The following is a 14,749-nucleotide window of genomic DNA, read 5'->3' on the forward strand; positions in this document are numbered from 1 at the left end:
GGTGCAGAGAGCAAAAGCTCACGCAGGGTCACCTCTCTCTCCGCTAAGGCAGGCATCATGCTAGACTGGCAAATGCAGTGAGCTTTGTTTTCATGGTTTCCTGCTGAGTGGCAGGTGCTGCTTTCACAGCAGGTCTGAGGGCCCAGCACAGGGTGCAGGGTGGGTTCAGAGCTGACTGCAGAGTGCTTGGCGTGGACGTGGCGTGATGCCAACCTCTGGGTTCAAACCCCGGCCCAACCTCTGTGTCTCCCTGGAGCCTGGGCAAAATCCTTGACTCTAGTCCTCACATCATTCAACATGAACACGGCCTAGCTCCTGCTCCTCCAGATGGGTGTGGTGAGAGCTTAATAAAATGGTGTTGCAGAAAATATCGAGAACACTATGTGACACGTGGCCATAGCTCAGTGCCAGCCCCCCTTCCTCTGCTGCTGCCCCTTCTCCATCACGCCCGAGGTGGCAGGGGCTCCGGGCAGATGTGAGGCTCCCTGCAGCTCAGGGCTGTGTTGCTGTGTGTGGGACTGTGAATGTGTGCAGGTCCCGGGCACACTGCAGGCTTCTTGGACACCCCAGCGCGCACACTGCACTGAATGATTTCTTGGTCCCTGGGCAGGTGTCAGATAAATGAAACCAAATGTCACCTTGGAGTCAGCGCTCCGTGCACATGAATTGCAGACTTGCATGCAGTTGCTGCCGCGTGGTACTGTCGGGATGTGTTTTCCCCAGTGCGCCTGGCTCGTGAGAAGTGAGGGCTGTGGTGCAGAGGGCTCTCCTGTGGTCGAGGTGGTTGTCTCGGGTTTTCGTTACTTCATAGCATGACTGGAAGATCTGACGACACAGACTTTCTGTACTCAGGAGCAGACATTTGCCCTGCAGGTCTGTGCTCTGAGGGTGGGGGGAGCGTGGGGGCTGAAGGGCTGGCTCCCCGCCACACCACACCCTGTTGTGCGGCCAGGCCAGCTTGTTCCATCCCGCCCATCCATAAAATGGGCAGACTGGCCGCAGACACGGTGCCCAGTACTCCCATGTGTGGGGGTGAGGTGGGTGTGTCTGCTGTCCTAGTTCTGAAATGGGGAGGGACGGAGGCAGGGGCTGGAAGGTCTGGTGCAGTAGATAAGGAGGGTGGTGGGGGTTTTGTAGTTTGCGCAATGGTTGAATAACCAGGAAACACCAGGGGAGCAGAGCTGCCTGCAAAAGTTATATATGTCCTGAGTCAGAGTGTTGGCGTAGTAACTGGGAAAGGGTTTCTCCAGGCTCGAATGGGGTCTCTCAGCCCATGGGGGTGAGCGGTGGCCTGCTGTCCAGATGAGAAGAGCGATGGAAAGTGACATGGGTGGGGGGGGTCCTCTTTTGTGGAGTTTGCACCTTGGGTCTCAAAGCTGTTGGTCCGACACCCCAGGGGCTGCTGAGCTGCATGCATGTTTGGAAAAATTCTGTTTTTTGGTCCAGAGCACATTCCAGCTCCTCCTCCCCAACCTGAAACTCACAAGGTAGAAGCAGATGTGTCTCTAGATCTTGAGAATTGGGGAGTCTTGGGGCAGAGGGGTAATTAAGATGAGAGAAGTGGGGGGCATGAGTCCCCACATGTGCTTGGGCAGATAGGGAGGGGCAGGAGGGGGCTCTGTGGCCAGGACACTGATGTGGAAGCCGGGGACAGGCAGGGGTCTTCTGACCTCACCAAGGTGCAGCAGCTACCTCGGCCTGTGTTCCAGGACCCAGCCCAGGCACATGTTGAACTTAGTACCTCGTTGGCTAAAACCAGTGCCTTCCCTCCTAGTATCCCGTGGAGATCAGGAAGTATGAGTATGACCCCAACTTCGCGATCCGTGGACTTCATTATGATGTGCAGCGGGTAGGTTCCATGTTTTCCTGCAGTTTATGGGTATTTGGGAATAAAATGTACTCCTGATGCTTTTCTTCGCTGAACATGTAAATTGACTTTTAAATTATGTTCTTTGGGAGTGCAGTACTGAATCACTCAAATTATCTTTGGATAAAGTCATCTTTGATAAAGTCCTCCCGAAAACATCCTGTTTTGGTGTTTTGGGGGAGGAATCAGTTGTCATGTCTTTTTTTTTCCTCCTGCAAACAGGTCATTTCCTAAATGGGTTGCACGGTGCTTGAATCAATAGGCAAAACTTTTAGGATCATAGCCATGCTCCTTGTCACCATGACCTCCTATGTCACAAGGGTGTATAATGATACCCGTAGACTCCGTTCAATATACAAATTGCTGTGTGTTATTTACCTGTGTATGTGTTTGTTTCTGAAGGCAGTGTTGATGAAGATTGATGCTTTTCATTACATCCAACTGGGAACTGTCTATAGGTAAGTAAAAGAGGAAGTTAATTAACTAAACTATTTGTTTTTAGGCAAACCTCATATAAAGAATACACACCCGTTTTAAGCAGGTATTAGTAAAGTATCTTAAAAATTGCCACTTGTGAATAAAGATGATATATATATATATTTATATATTAAGCAACAATTAAGCAACAGCAGAAAGAATAGAGAAGCATGTGATGTATTGATAGTGAGTCACTTCCAAGGTGCACTGTTAAGTGACGAAAGGGGTGGTATGAAAGTGTATATGTTTTTATTACCATTTGTGAAAAAACTACAGGTGGAGATTCATATACATTTGTGTACACATTGGCTGTTTCTAGAAAAGTACCAAGACCGCAGAGATGTATTGATTTCCCGCTTCTGAGCTGACGTGGGGGTCGCTCTGTCACTGGGACTCTCAGTTTGCAGCTTGTGTGGCAGAAGGGGCCGGGTGAGGGCGGAGAAGTGACTCACCTGCTGGAGTTCTTTTCCTTCTTCTATTTTCCTCCGAAGCATTAAAGCCCGAGGGTGTGCCCTTCCGCCCCCGCCAAGGCTGCCAACTGAGCTGCTTTCCAGGGTCACCTCGCAGAGTGAGCTGTGTCAGTGCCAGTCTTATCTGATTTCTGGGGCAAAGATAAGGGGAAGTACTGGGCCTCTTTTGTTTTCAAAAGCCAGTAGTTGCAACAAGTTCATCAAGCTGGCAGGCTGGACATCCTGGAATCTACCAGGAGATCTGAAAAAAATTATCGAGGGTGGAGAATAGAGGAAAGAGGCTGACCTATTTTTCATTAAAATTACATATCAAACACAAGTCATGTTTGCATTTCAATATTGGCCAAGTGATTCTGTGTGCTGAGCAACCTGTTCGTATCAGAAGTACAATTCCTAGAGAATTATATACCCCGCTACAGCACAGCCCGGCCGTTGTCTGTTGTCCTGGGTGCCTGTTTCTTGAGCTCCCCCACCTCTCAAGGACAGATATTTCCCTTCATAGCACACGAGTGGGCGGTTCCTGGTGAGGAACTACAGGCCCTCAGGTCCCAGGTGAAAGCACCTGCTCACGTCGCTGGGCCAAGATCTTTTTTCCCTCTCTGCGGTGGAGCTGGATTCCTCTGCAGATCTGCTGCTACTCCCAGGAGGCAGGCAGATGGCAGGTGTTACCTTGGTGTTTTACAGATGAGGAAACGGGCCTCACTGTCACGCGGAGGCCATCTCCCTGGACCACGGGGCCGGGTTTCACTGATTCGCCTGTTTCTTCCTTAGCACCCACGTCCTCAGGGTAGAGTATCAGCAGCCAGGAGGAGGATGGAGACAGAACCAACCTTTCTGTCCCCAGTGTATTCAAAACATTTAAAAAAGAAACCCTAAATCCAGCCCAAAGCAGGTCCTTAGCAGGCCTTGTACCTTGCTGAGGGAGACAGTGAAGAACTAGGGCTCTAGAATCAGAAAGGCTGGGGTACAGTCCCGAACCACCCCTTTCTCCGTTGATGACCTTGAGCAAGGCACAGGACCTTTCTCTACCTTGGTTGTCTCTGCTGGAAACAGGAAGAGCAGGAGAGCAGGAGACCCCACCTCCTGCGGCTGTCGAGGAGGCGAGTGACTGTGTCATTCACTTCTGGCCCGTGGCAGGTGCACCGCACGGCATCAGCATCAGGGCTCAGTACGCAGGAGTCACAGCAGCATCTTGCCTGTTACTTGTAGCGCTTACCCGTGCGCAACTCACTCCCGGGACAGCGTTCACACCTCCCCGAACGATCCCAGCCTTTCGCAGCAGCCTGAATGTCAGCGCTGTCTCTCGCTGCTCCTTAACTGCAGCTCCTGTGATTTTTCCAGAGGCCTCACCGTGGTCCCCGACGAGGAAGTCATCGAGATGTACGAGGGGTCCCACGTGCCTCTGGAACAGATGAGCGACTTCTACGGAAAGGTAGTAAGAAATGCTGTAGTATTTAGCAGCCTGTCTTTTTCCTTCTCTGTACTTGACCCAGGAGATTGAGGAACCGGAGCTACTAGACTCACTGCTCATGCAGAATTGGCAGGGCAGTTTGTGTTTTGAGCGCCCCTAGATTTGAGAGCGCTTAGGATGTAAAGGGCCCCCCTCGGGCTGGTCATGATTCTCTTTCTTGGCTCTCGCCTGCTCACCTGGTGAAGGCTCCTTACATTTTCCTTGTCCCCTTGCCTGTTTGCCACCACCTCCTGGGTGTGTCCCCACTTTCTGGACTGAATATTGGGGGCTGTGAGTGTGTAGCCATTGCCTCCTCTGAAACGGGCCTACAGGATGCCTGAGATTGAGGTACAAGTCGCCCTGGGCCTTAGGGGAGCCCCAGCTTTTCTGCCTATGCAGTTCTCTTTGCTCTCAGAACTTCTGCTTGCTGTATTTGATGTGCTCTCTTATTTGCGCTGCCAAAATCAAACGGAAGGTGCCCATCAGCTGGTAAACTTAGTGTCAATCACAGGCTTTCCAGGAAAGGCCCCCTTGTAAGCCTCAGTAAGGGCTCTGTGGGGCGCTCACATTCTGTAGCTCTAAGTGGCTTTCCCAGGGTCCCCGTGAGCACAGACAAGACTTTCCTGTGTGTTTGAGGGAGGAGCGTGAGCTGGAAGTTGCACAGAGTGCAAAGGAGAGTGAAAGGGGGGGGCAGGTGGTGGGATTTTGGGGGGCGGGCCAGGCATTTTGTTGGATATGCCCCTATGTGAGAGTCAGATGTCAGTGCTGCTGTGAGTGATAAGAAACAAGGTATACAGTCTTGCTGTTCGATCATGGGAATTTTCTTTTGTTGTTGTGGAGAGGGAGCTAGGTGTGGAGCACCTGCCCCGGCTAGTGAGCAGATGTGGGGCTCTGCGCGGTGGCCCATGTCTGACGCCCGCCCCTGCCCCTGCAGAGCTCTCACGGCAACACCATGAAGCAGTTCATGGACATCTTCTCGCTGCCTGAGATGACACTCCTGTCCTGCGTGAATGAGCACTTCCTGAAGAACAACATTGACTACGAGCCCGTGCACCTGTACAAAGACGTCAAGGTGGTGTCCGTGGCCCAGCTCTCCGGGACGCCCCGCTTTCAGCCAGAGTAACAGAGTTGTTAGCCTCCGCTGTAGTTAGGTCTTTGAAACGGCCTTTCTTTGCTGGGGATCCCTTTTATTGGCAGTTTGACCCTGGAAATTGTAAGATGTTATTATTATATTGGGAGAATTTGAAAACCAATCAAACTTTTTAGGAGAAAATGGTGTTGGTTGGTGTCGTTACCAAGATTTTGAGTGGCTGATGTTCAGCCCTCTGGGCTGCCTGCTAAGGGGACCGCACCCCGGGTGGCCTTCAGGTTTCAGGGCCTGGACGGCAGTGGCCCACAGGGGGCGCCATCCCCCCCCCACATACAGGCTCCGTAGGCCTTCCCAGGCCCTGCAGAAGCCTGGCAGGGAGACATCTGGAGAGGGTTGTAGGCAAATATCAATTCTTACAGTCATATGCACACCTTCCTTACTGATTTATAACTCCATAATTATGTCTTTCATATATACATTCTTCAGTGTTTATATATTCCTTAAGTTGTGTGAGCTTTTCTTAATACTTTATTATTATCTGCTTAATGTTAGTTTATTTTTAATATATTTCTAAGCATGTATTTACAAATACATACTACATACATGTACTTGTTTAAATTATTGCTTGTAAAATGTTAAATTTAATAATTCAATTATTTATACGCATGCATTTCTTTAACTATATTTTAAAATGATCCATGGTGACATAATACAATATTTTTATTATTTGTTTATGGCTCATTTGAAATTTTGCCCCAAATCATGGATTTAAGAAGGTAAAGGATGAATTATGAATTAGAATTAGAATTAGAGTGTGTCAATGAATTAGAATTATGAATTAGAGTGTGTCAATGTAAGTCTGGTATTGTTTGAATTAGGTTTATTTAAGTATGTAGTTTCTAAATATCTTGTTATATACACACATTATGTCATCTTCAGGTGACTATAAGAATCACTTGTAGTTATGTTAAGCCTTTGCATTCCCAAAGAGAGATGTTTATTTGATTGTTCAGTTTTTATTGAAAGTGTTGCTATCTGCAATAAACACTTTAGGCAGAGTTTACTCTGTCCCAGGTATTGTTTTTCTGAGTGCCTTATGCTGATTAAATAATTAAATCCTCACAATAATGCTGTGAGGTATGTACTATTATTACTACCCACATTTTACATATAAAGCAGTTGAGGCACAGAGAGGTCTAGTAATTTCCCAGGGTCACATAGCTCATAAATTGCAGAGCCTAAATTTGAAGACAGGAAGCTTGACTCCAGCTTGCTCTTCACTGCTGCCTTCTTGCAGTTGTGAGTTTGAACCAAGCCTGATGGTTGAGTTCACAGTGCAGAGGTCCTGACTTCTGTCCGTTTTTTAAGGCTTAAAGCACGGTTTTGCCTGCAGCCCAGACCCCTGCCAGAGGTTCCAGAAAGTTTCCATGTGCCTCCAGGAGTGCTTCTCTGTGGTCCCTCCTGAGGGTGGGGTTTGCTCTGACATCCCCCACCCGGGTGGCTCCTGCCTCCCTCACTTTCTGTTCGTGTTGCCAGCTGGACGAGGTCTCTTTCTAAGTCACCATCTCCTTGACAGATCCTTGCCCCACTGGTAGCTCTGGAGGGAGGCGGAGCTTCTCGTACTTTTTCTAGACAACCGACCCTGCTGTTGAGGGGTAGGGAGGAGGCAGGGTGCAAAAGTGAAAAGAGCAATAATCAATCCCCTCTGTCCGGATGACGTGGAGTTGATTGTTCACAGTATCACACATAAGTCTATCATCTTGATTCAGAATTATTCACAGTTATCTGCTCCATGTGACCCTTTTGAAAGTTGCGCTGGAAACAGCTACTGTCACGGAGGAAATTCTCCAAGGGGCCGCCTGTGCTAAATGGGCCAGAATTTAGATTTTGCTGAGTGCTTGGCTTGCCAGACTGGTAAAGACAGACATTATCACGAATGCTGTTTTACTTGTACTGTTTCTCTGTCTGAGTTATGCTTCACTGATTAAAAACATTTCTTTGGGCAGGATGCAATTCGAGACGTCCACATCAAAGGAATAATGTACCGAGCAATCGAAGCCGACATTGGTATGTGTGGGACATGATCATGAATGTCATATCAGCCTTTCCCTTCGCCCTGCGCCCTGCGGGCCTTTCGCTTTGCAGCCAGGCTCTGAGCAAGGGCGGCAGCACTGCTTCTGTGTGAGGTGCCCCTCAGGGTCTCCTGCCTTGTTTTAGAAATTACCATAATCCTGACTCAAAAGGGAGAGGAAGCTGGCAATTGCATGTAGTTTTTTCCACTTGGACTGAAAAGGCAGGGATTTATTTATATATTTATTTATTTATTATTTATTTTATTTTTAAAATTTTATTTTCATATTCCCCATACAATTGCAACCCCCTTATTTTGACCCCAATCCCTCCTTTCCCCACCCCCACCCCCCATACAGTGTCTCTGGTTCATAGTTGTTTGTTGATTTTGATATTTTCTTTCTTATAGTTATTCTTTTTCCTGGTCCCTTATTTAAGTTTTCTAGATTCCTGCTATGAGTGAGACTATCCGGTATTTTTCTTTTTCTTTCTGGCTTATTTCGCTGAGCATGATCCCTTCCAGCGCCATCCATGTTGCTGCAAATTGCATGTGTTTATCTTTTTTGAATGCTGAGTAATATTCCATGGTGTATATGTACCACATCTCCTTGATCCAGTCATCTGTTTTTGGGCATTTGGGCTGTTTCCAAAGCTTAGCTATTGTAAACAGTGCTGCTGTAAACATAGGGGTGCAGGTGCTCTTTGGAATTGATGTTTCTGTGTCCTTTGGGTAAAGACCTAGGAGTGGAATTGCTGGATCCTATGGAAGCTCTATGTTCAGAAGGTCCAGAAATCTCCACACAGCTCTCCACAGTGGTTGGACCAGTTTGCACTCCCACCAACAGTGCAGAAGAGTTCCTTTTTCTCCACAACCTCGCCAACATTTGTTGTTGCTAGTTTTTTTAATATGTGCCATTCTCACTGGTGTAAGATGGTATCTCATGGTAGTTAAACAGTTACTGATGCCTTGGGCACTGAGATAGCACCTTGGGCACCCCTATACCACCCTGCACCAGGCTTCCTTAAGATTTTTTCTTCTCCCAAGTGCCCCTGACAGCGCGGGACCCACATGCCCCACTTGGTAAGTATTTGCGATTGATTGACTTCACACTGAATCTGTGTGTGCCTTTTTTCCTCTTGCTCTTAGAAAAGTACATCTGCTATGCCGAGCAGACCCGGGCGGTGCTGGCCAAACTGGCTGATCATGGCAAGAAGATGTTTCTCATCACCAATAGCCCCAGTAGCTTTGTGTAAGTTGCTTGTACTTCTTGGCTACTTTCCGGCTCACTTCTTCTCATATTCCACTTACTTTAAGATACAGATGGAAGTTTGAAAGAAAAGCTTGTGAAATTAGTTAATCCCTTTAGCATTAGCCTAACCTGGCTTGACATGTCATTCTAGGGACAAAGGGATGAGGTATATCGTTGGAAAAGACTGGAGGGACCTGTTTGATGTGGTCATTGTTCAGGCTGAGAAACCAAGCTTCTTTAATGATAAACGGAGGTGAGTGTCTATCTTTCCAGGGGACTAGATTTTGTTCTCTTGCTGCTGTGGATATTTAAGGTAGAGTCTTGGTAAAGTCTAGTTGGAAAAACCACAGGCATCTGAGATTATAGCGTTTGATTTTTTAACCCCCCTTGCAAGGAGAGGGAGGGAGTTACAGTACATGGCAGATAGCTTACAACTTTGAAATGGTTCTTGATTCCAGCTGACCTGGTCCTGTGAGTCAGGCTTTAAGAAAACTCCAGACTTAGTATTATGGAGTTGCTGCATTGTGCCCATAATAAAACAGGAGCATCAGGAAACCCCCGGTGGTAGCTCCTTAAATAGACCTCTAAACCGTGCATTTGGAATTGCAGTTGGCTTGTGCAAAACTTGTCTGCAACAAAGGATTTGCACTAAGCAGAGTAAATCCCTACCAAGACTTATGTCTTCCTGCTTTGGGAAATAGAGGAGCAGGGGTGTTTTGGGGTGTGCCAGAGACTATGGAATACTCTTAGCATTGGTGGGTGGGGCAAAGGGTCCTAAAATGTTTTAATGTGTGGACAGATTTTTTCATCAAGAATTGTTCCTGTAAAAAAAAAAAAAAAAAGAATTGTTCCTGTAAATATCAATATGTTAAGAGTTACTACATTAGTGTTATAAAAAGAGCTTGTGTTTTTTTATAATGACCTATTTTTAAAAGATTTTAACTCCCATTTATCCTGCGGATGGCAAGTGCTGCCAGGTGATTTAAAGTGTCGTAATGTCATGCCCTGTAGTTAGTGCTGGATGGACTCAATTCCTCTTGTGATGCTAAATCCCACTTTTCTAAATGTCACAATGACTCTTGGAAGATAAGGCAAATCCAGAAGTATCAGTAGAGAATAAGTCAAGAGAATGAAGGGAAAACTAGCATTGATCAAAAGCAGCTATAAACACTGGCTCCTGCCTGGGTGTGGTCAGGAGAAGGACCTCTACTCCTTTGTCTTGCTCACACTGGCAGAACAGTGTCTCAGACTATTTTTCTGGGGATCCCAGAATAGCCCTGTCCTTCACTGCACACATTTATTTTGCTTTTGTTCTGGATGCTTGGAATGAGAGCTGAATAACCACCTATATTCATACCTGTGTTATTTCTGATCATGAAAGAGGAGAAACAACCTAAAAAAACAATCTTATGAGGGAATATTATGCAGTCAGGAAAAATGATATATTTGAAAAAAAGAAGCAATGAGCATGTTTTATGAAGGTAAAAAATGATAGGTTTAGTATATGTAATTACATGGGAAATTGCTCACAACATTAGAGAGAAAAAGACCATCACTAAGTATACACAAAATGATACTTAAGTTCATGTGAAGGAAAGAGCAGATGTAGCACATAGCAAGACTCTATCTTCTGAAATGTTAACTGTTTATACTAGGGTACTAAAGTTAGAGATAATATACCTTTTCTTTACTGTATTTTTCTGCATTTCCCTAATTTTTATAATGAATTTATATTTTTCCAATCAGAACACAATCCAAATAAGTTTACATTAAAAAGAGGTGGTGGAGCCAAACTGTGTAGAACAAGATCTTATTCTTATTTCTCATTTTCTATCATAAAATAGTTTGCTTCATCATCTGGTTTTAAGTTAAAAACTGGAGAGCAGAAGAGCAGAAGGGAAGACCAGAGCAAAAAAACAAAAACAAAAACAAAAACACACAAACTGGAAAAATGTATCAGCAGTAGTTCTACAAGTTGTTTTTGTGAGCAGATTTTCTGCATGTTCAAATTTACATTTGGGAAATTTGGCTTAAAGAAAGTTTCTTTATTGGAGGGCTTTTTTGAGCCATCAGTAACTTTGTAAGAGGGACATATACATTATGTTTTCTGATATTTTTATTTGCTCTGGCACTCTTTCTTTACTCTCCATCTTTGGATGCTGGGGCCCACAGTGTGGGAGGACAAACACAAGGCCCGGGAACATGGCCAGTTTTGGTTTTATGACTTTTTCAGGTTTGAGGATCTGTTCCCAGTCTGTAACTGGACAGTATACACATGGAAGACAGACTGAATTGCTATCACACATCATAATGTTTCTCATTTCTGTTGTTAGACCTTTCCGAAAGGTGAATGAGAAAGGTGTCTTACTCTGGGATAAAATCCACAAGTTGCAGAAGGGCCAGATTTACAAGCAGGTACCTCATGACCAATTTACCGTTTTGTGGCTTTGCTTTGTGGTCAGTAGTGGTGATTGCTGACTTCCAGTGAGCCTTACTATGTGCCTGTCACCAATCTTGGTGCTCTACTGGAATAGACTGTGCCTAACTTAGTGGCAGAATTGAAGCTAAGTCAATATATTTTCAATCTTAATAACATCAGAATTAAACCATTTCTTAAAGTCAAATTTAAAGCATTTTTGAGTGTAAAAAACTAAAGGTGTCAGCAGTAGACCTTGGAAATTTCCCTTAAGAAGCATGTAACCAATTTATACTTTTACCCAAATTAATACCTATTTACTGATGAGCTATATTTTATGTATCATTTTCTATATTTTGGTATATGAAGCTCAAAAATGGTTGAATAACTGCTTGAATTGCAGACTGTTATGTTGTGTTACTAGATTTGGTGTTTAATATACTTTCTAGACCTTGAAGAATTGGCATTTGTATAGCCATTTCACTTTTAGGAAGTTAATCTAGGACTGTTATTAAGCTGTTGTTAGAATCTTGCTACCAGAATATTTACTGACAAAATACATGATAAAATAGATGTCGGCATCAGGGAATTGATAAAAAGAATCATGGTACTCCTCAGCTACTGCCATTACATAGCAGATTAATATTTGACATGGAAAAATGGTCACAGAATGTTAAGTATCAAAAGATCAGTACAGAGAAGTGTAATCAATATGAATTACATTGTGAGAAGTATATCTGACCCAGAAAAGTCTGAAAGATTTCATGCTAAGATGTTTCAATTTTTCTATTTTGACATTTTAAATGAATTATAAAAAAGTAAAATTTATTTCTGAAAAACAGGTATTTGGGCCATGGGTTGTACATGGTTTCTGTCAAAGTTATATCTACATTTTCCTCTTATTGCAGGGCAATTTATATGAATTTTTGAAGCTTACTGGATGGCGAGGATCTAAAGTGTTGTATTTTGGTGACCATATATACAGTGACCTGGCGGTGAGGAGCCTTTTTTTCCTGTTTTTTGTTGGGGGACAGATATGTCAGTTCCCTTTATTTAAAAATTTTCTCTTTTGTTTAAGGCCACTTTTATGCTTTCATAAAAACAAGGAGTAGGCCACATTTTTTATGTCTTATTTTTTACAGAATAGGATGTACCAGTTGTGGAAAAGATCTGTTTTTTTTGGTGTATGGAAATGATGGAAATTAGCAACCCACTCACTTTATCAATATAATATTTCCATTTAAGTAATAAGAATAAATGCCAGTGTTCTCTCCAAGGCTTCTTTTGCTTGTCAGTCACTTTGAAAAAGTGCAAAACTGGCATTTCCAGAAAAAACAGTTATTATGTGAAAATGAGCCTTTTTATCTTCCTTGGAAGGACAAGAGGAGTTTGGCAGCTCTTGAATTATGATTTAATCTATCATTGTAGCAAGATCGAATTAGCCCAGGTTATTACCAACCTTGGTTCCCTGTGGGATAAATTTATGTTTCCTTAGTGACCCAGGCTTGGTGGTGCAGTGCACATTTGCAGTAAGAGTAGACCAGTTACCAACTCCAACATTGATATTTCTGAGTATTTTGGCCTATGCTGGATCAGCCTATGGATGTACACATAAGTCTCTGTCTCGCCTGTGTTTGACTACCATCGAGGCAGTGAGCTTTATGTCAGTTGTGCAGTAGGACCCTCTGGGAAACATTTTCAGGGCACAGATGTCTGAGTTCCACTGATTTCTGTAGACTCAGATTTTCTGGCGGTGGTAGAGGTAGAGGGGTCTTTTCAAGTGCCTCTTATAGTGATATACCTCCCAGGTGACTCCAGCACTCACCTGGTGTAATCACATCTGTCCAGTTGATTCAGGTCTCTGGGAAGGAATCATGGGCTCAGAATTAGAAGACTGGGCTTCCACGCCAGCTTTGCTGTTATTTCATTGTATGACTGTGGACATGTCTTTTCAAGCCTAAGTGTCTTCATTTGTAAGAGGAGTGAAATAAGATAATGTATATAAAAGTGCTTAGTAAAAAGTAGAAATAATAAGTGCTGCTGTCAGGATGTTGCCACCTTCCAGAATGCCTGGCCGATGTGGATTTGATCTCATGAGAATTGGCCTCTTGCTAATTGGGGTCTGTGAACCCTGATGAGATAATTATGTGCTACTCTTAAAGCACGTAGGTGCAGGGTCCTATGAGGTGACACCCTGAGGACTTAGCATGATAAGTCCTCACAAAGCAGCACTTCTTCAAGTGTGGTCCCCGAGGCATCAGCATCACCTGGGTCTTGCTAGAAATGCAGATTCTTACCCTAGATCTGCTGAGTCAGAAACTCTGGGGATGGCACTTGGCCCTCTGTGTTTTAAACAGTTTTCTACACTAAAATATGATCTCAGGGTAATGCTGGCCTCCTAGTGTAAGTTAGGAGTTGTTCCCTCTTCTTCAGTTTTTGGAAGAATTTGAGAAGGATTGTGTTAATTCTTCAAGTGTCTGATAGGATTTGCCAGTGAAGTCATCTGATCCTGGACTTTCCTTTGCAGGAAGGTTTGTGATTACTAATTCAGTCTTCTTCAAGATCTGTTCAGATTTGCTTTTTTTCTTTATGTTTCATTTTTGGGAGGTCCTGTGTTTCTAGGAATTTGCCCATTTCTTCTAGGTTATCCAGTTAGTTGGTGTACAGTAGTTTATAGCATTCTTTTATGCTCTTTCTATTTCTATAGAATTGTTAGTAATGTTACTGCTTACATTTTTTATTTTAGTAATTTGAGGCTTACATTTTTTCTTAATCAAGTTTTGTTGCTCTTTTTGAAGGAGGAGCTCTTGGTTTTATTGATTTTTGTCTGTCTTTTTTTAGGTGCTATTTATCTCTGTTCTAATCTTTATTATTTTCTTTGTTTTAATAGTTTTCAGTTTAGTTCTTTTTCTAGTTCTTTAAGATCTAAGTTAGGTTGTTGATTTGAGGTCTTTTTCCTTTTTTAATATAAGGATTTACATTACATAAATAGCCTGCTTAGCACTACTTTTACTGTATCCATAAATTTTAGTATGTTGTATTTGCAGCTTAACTTATCTCGAGTTATTTTCTAATTTCTCTTAAGGTTTCTTCTTTTACCCATTGGATTGCCACATATTTGTGAATTTTCCAGTTTTTCTTTCTGCTATTGATTTCTAGTTTCATCTCTTGTGATCAGAAAAGTTACTTAATGATTTCAGTCTTAAAATTTATTAACACCATTGTCATTTTGTATTTACTTGCTTGTTTGTTGTCTATATTTCTTAGTGTAGGAACTTGTCAGTTTTTGTACATTCCTTTATCTTCAGAATCTAACAGGGTCTGGCAAATAGCCGTATTTGATAAATATTTGCCAAATAAAAAAAAATTTGCCAAATGGCCAGTTAGTGTGGTGATTGTATTTCTTAAAATTTCCCAGGACATAACTGATATCAGATATTCTGGTCTGTTATCAAATTGTGGGGTGACAATATTTGGAATGAAAAAGGTAATCATGTATGTTTATGTTGTATGATCATTCCAAGTCTCAGTTCCCCATAACGCACAAGACCTGGCAAACAGTAAGTGCTCCCCAACAGTTTGAATGAATTGAATGAAGACCTTCAGTAGCATCTAAGTTGAGCTTCTTTCTGCTCCCACCTAATTGTTGTTTTACAGAC

At 43.5% G+C, this 14,749-nt stretch overlaps 1 protein-coding gene across 1 annotated transcript in view; it reads left to right on the plus strand.

The window, feature by feature from the left end:
* Positions 1-14,749, plus strand: part of NT5DC3 (5'-nucleotidase domain containing 3) — a gene marked incomplete at both ends in the record, with an annotated part of 46,555 nt that overhangs the window by 28,126 nt on the left and 3,680 nt on the right. The window contains 9 exons of the mRNA XM_084255004.1: positions 1,775-1,849; positions 2,270-2,325; positions 4,156-4,246; positions 5,199-5,336; positions 7,361-7,421; positions 8,572-8,674; positions 8,826-8,927; positions 11,008-11,089; positions 11,999-12,085. Coding sequence (XP_084111130.1) covers positions 1,775-1,849; positions 2,270-2,325; positions 4,156-4,246; positions 5,199-5,336; positions 7,361-7,421; positions 8,572-8,674; positions 8,826-8,927; positions 11,008-11,089; positions 11,999-12,085 — 795 coding nt within the window. The remainder of the gene's footprint in view (positions 1-1,774; positions 1,850-2,269; positions 2,326-4,155; positions 4,247-5,198; positions 5,337-7,360; positions 7,422-8,571; positions 8,675-8,825; positions 8,928-11,007; positions 11,090-11,998; positions 12,086-14,749) is intronic.

The sequence above is a fragment of the Talpa europaea genome (assembly GCF_964194135.1).
Source record: "Talpa europaea genome assembly, chromosome: 15".
In the NCBI taxonomy this organism is placed as follows: domain Eukaryota; kingdom Metazoa; phylum Chordata; class Mammalia; order Eulipotyphla; family Talpidae; genus Talpa; species Talpa europaea.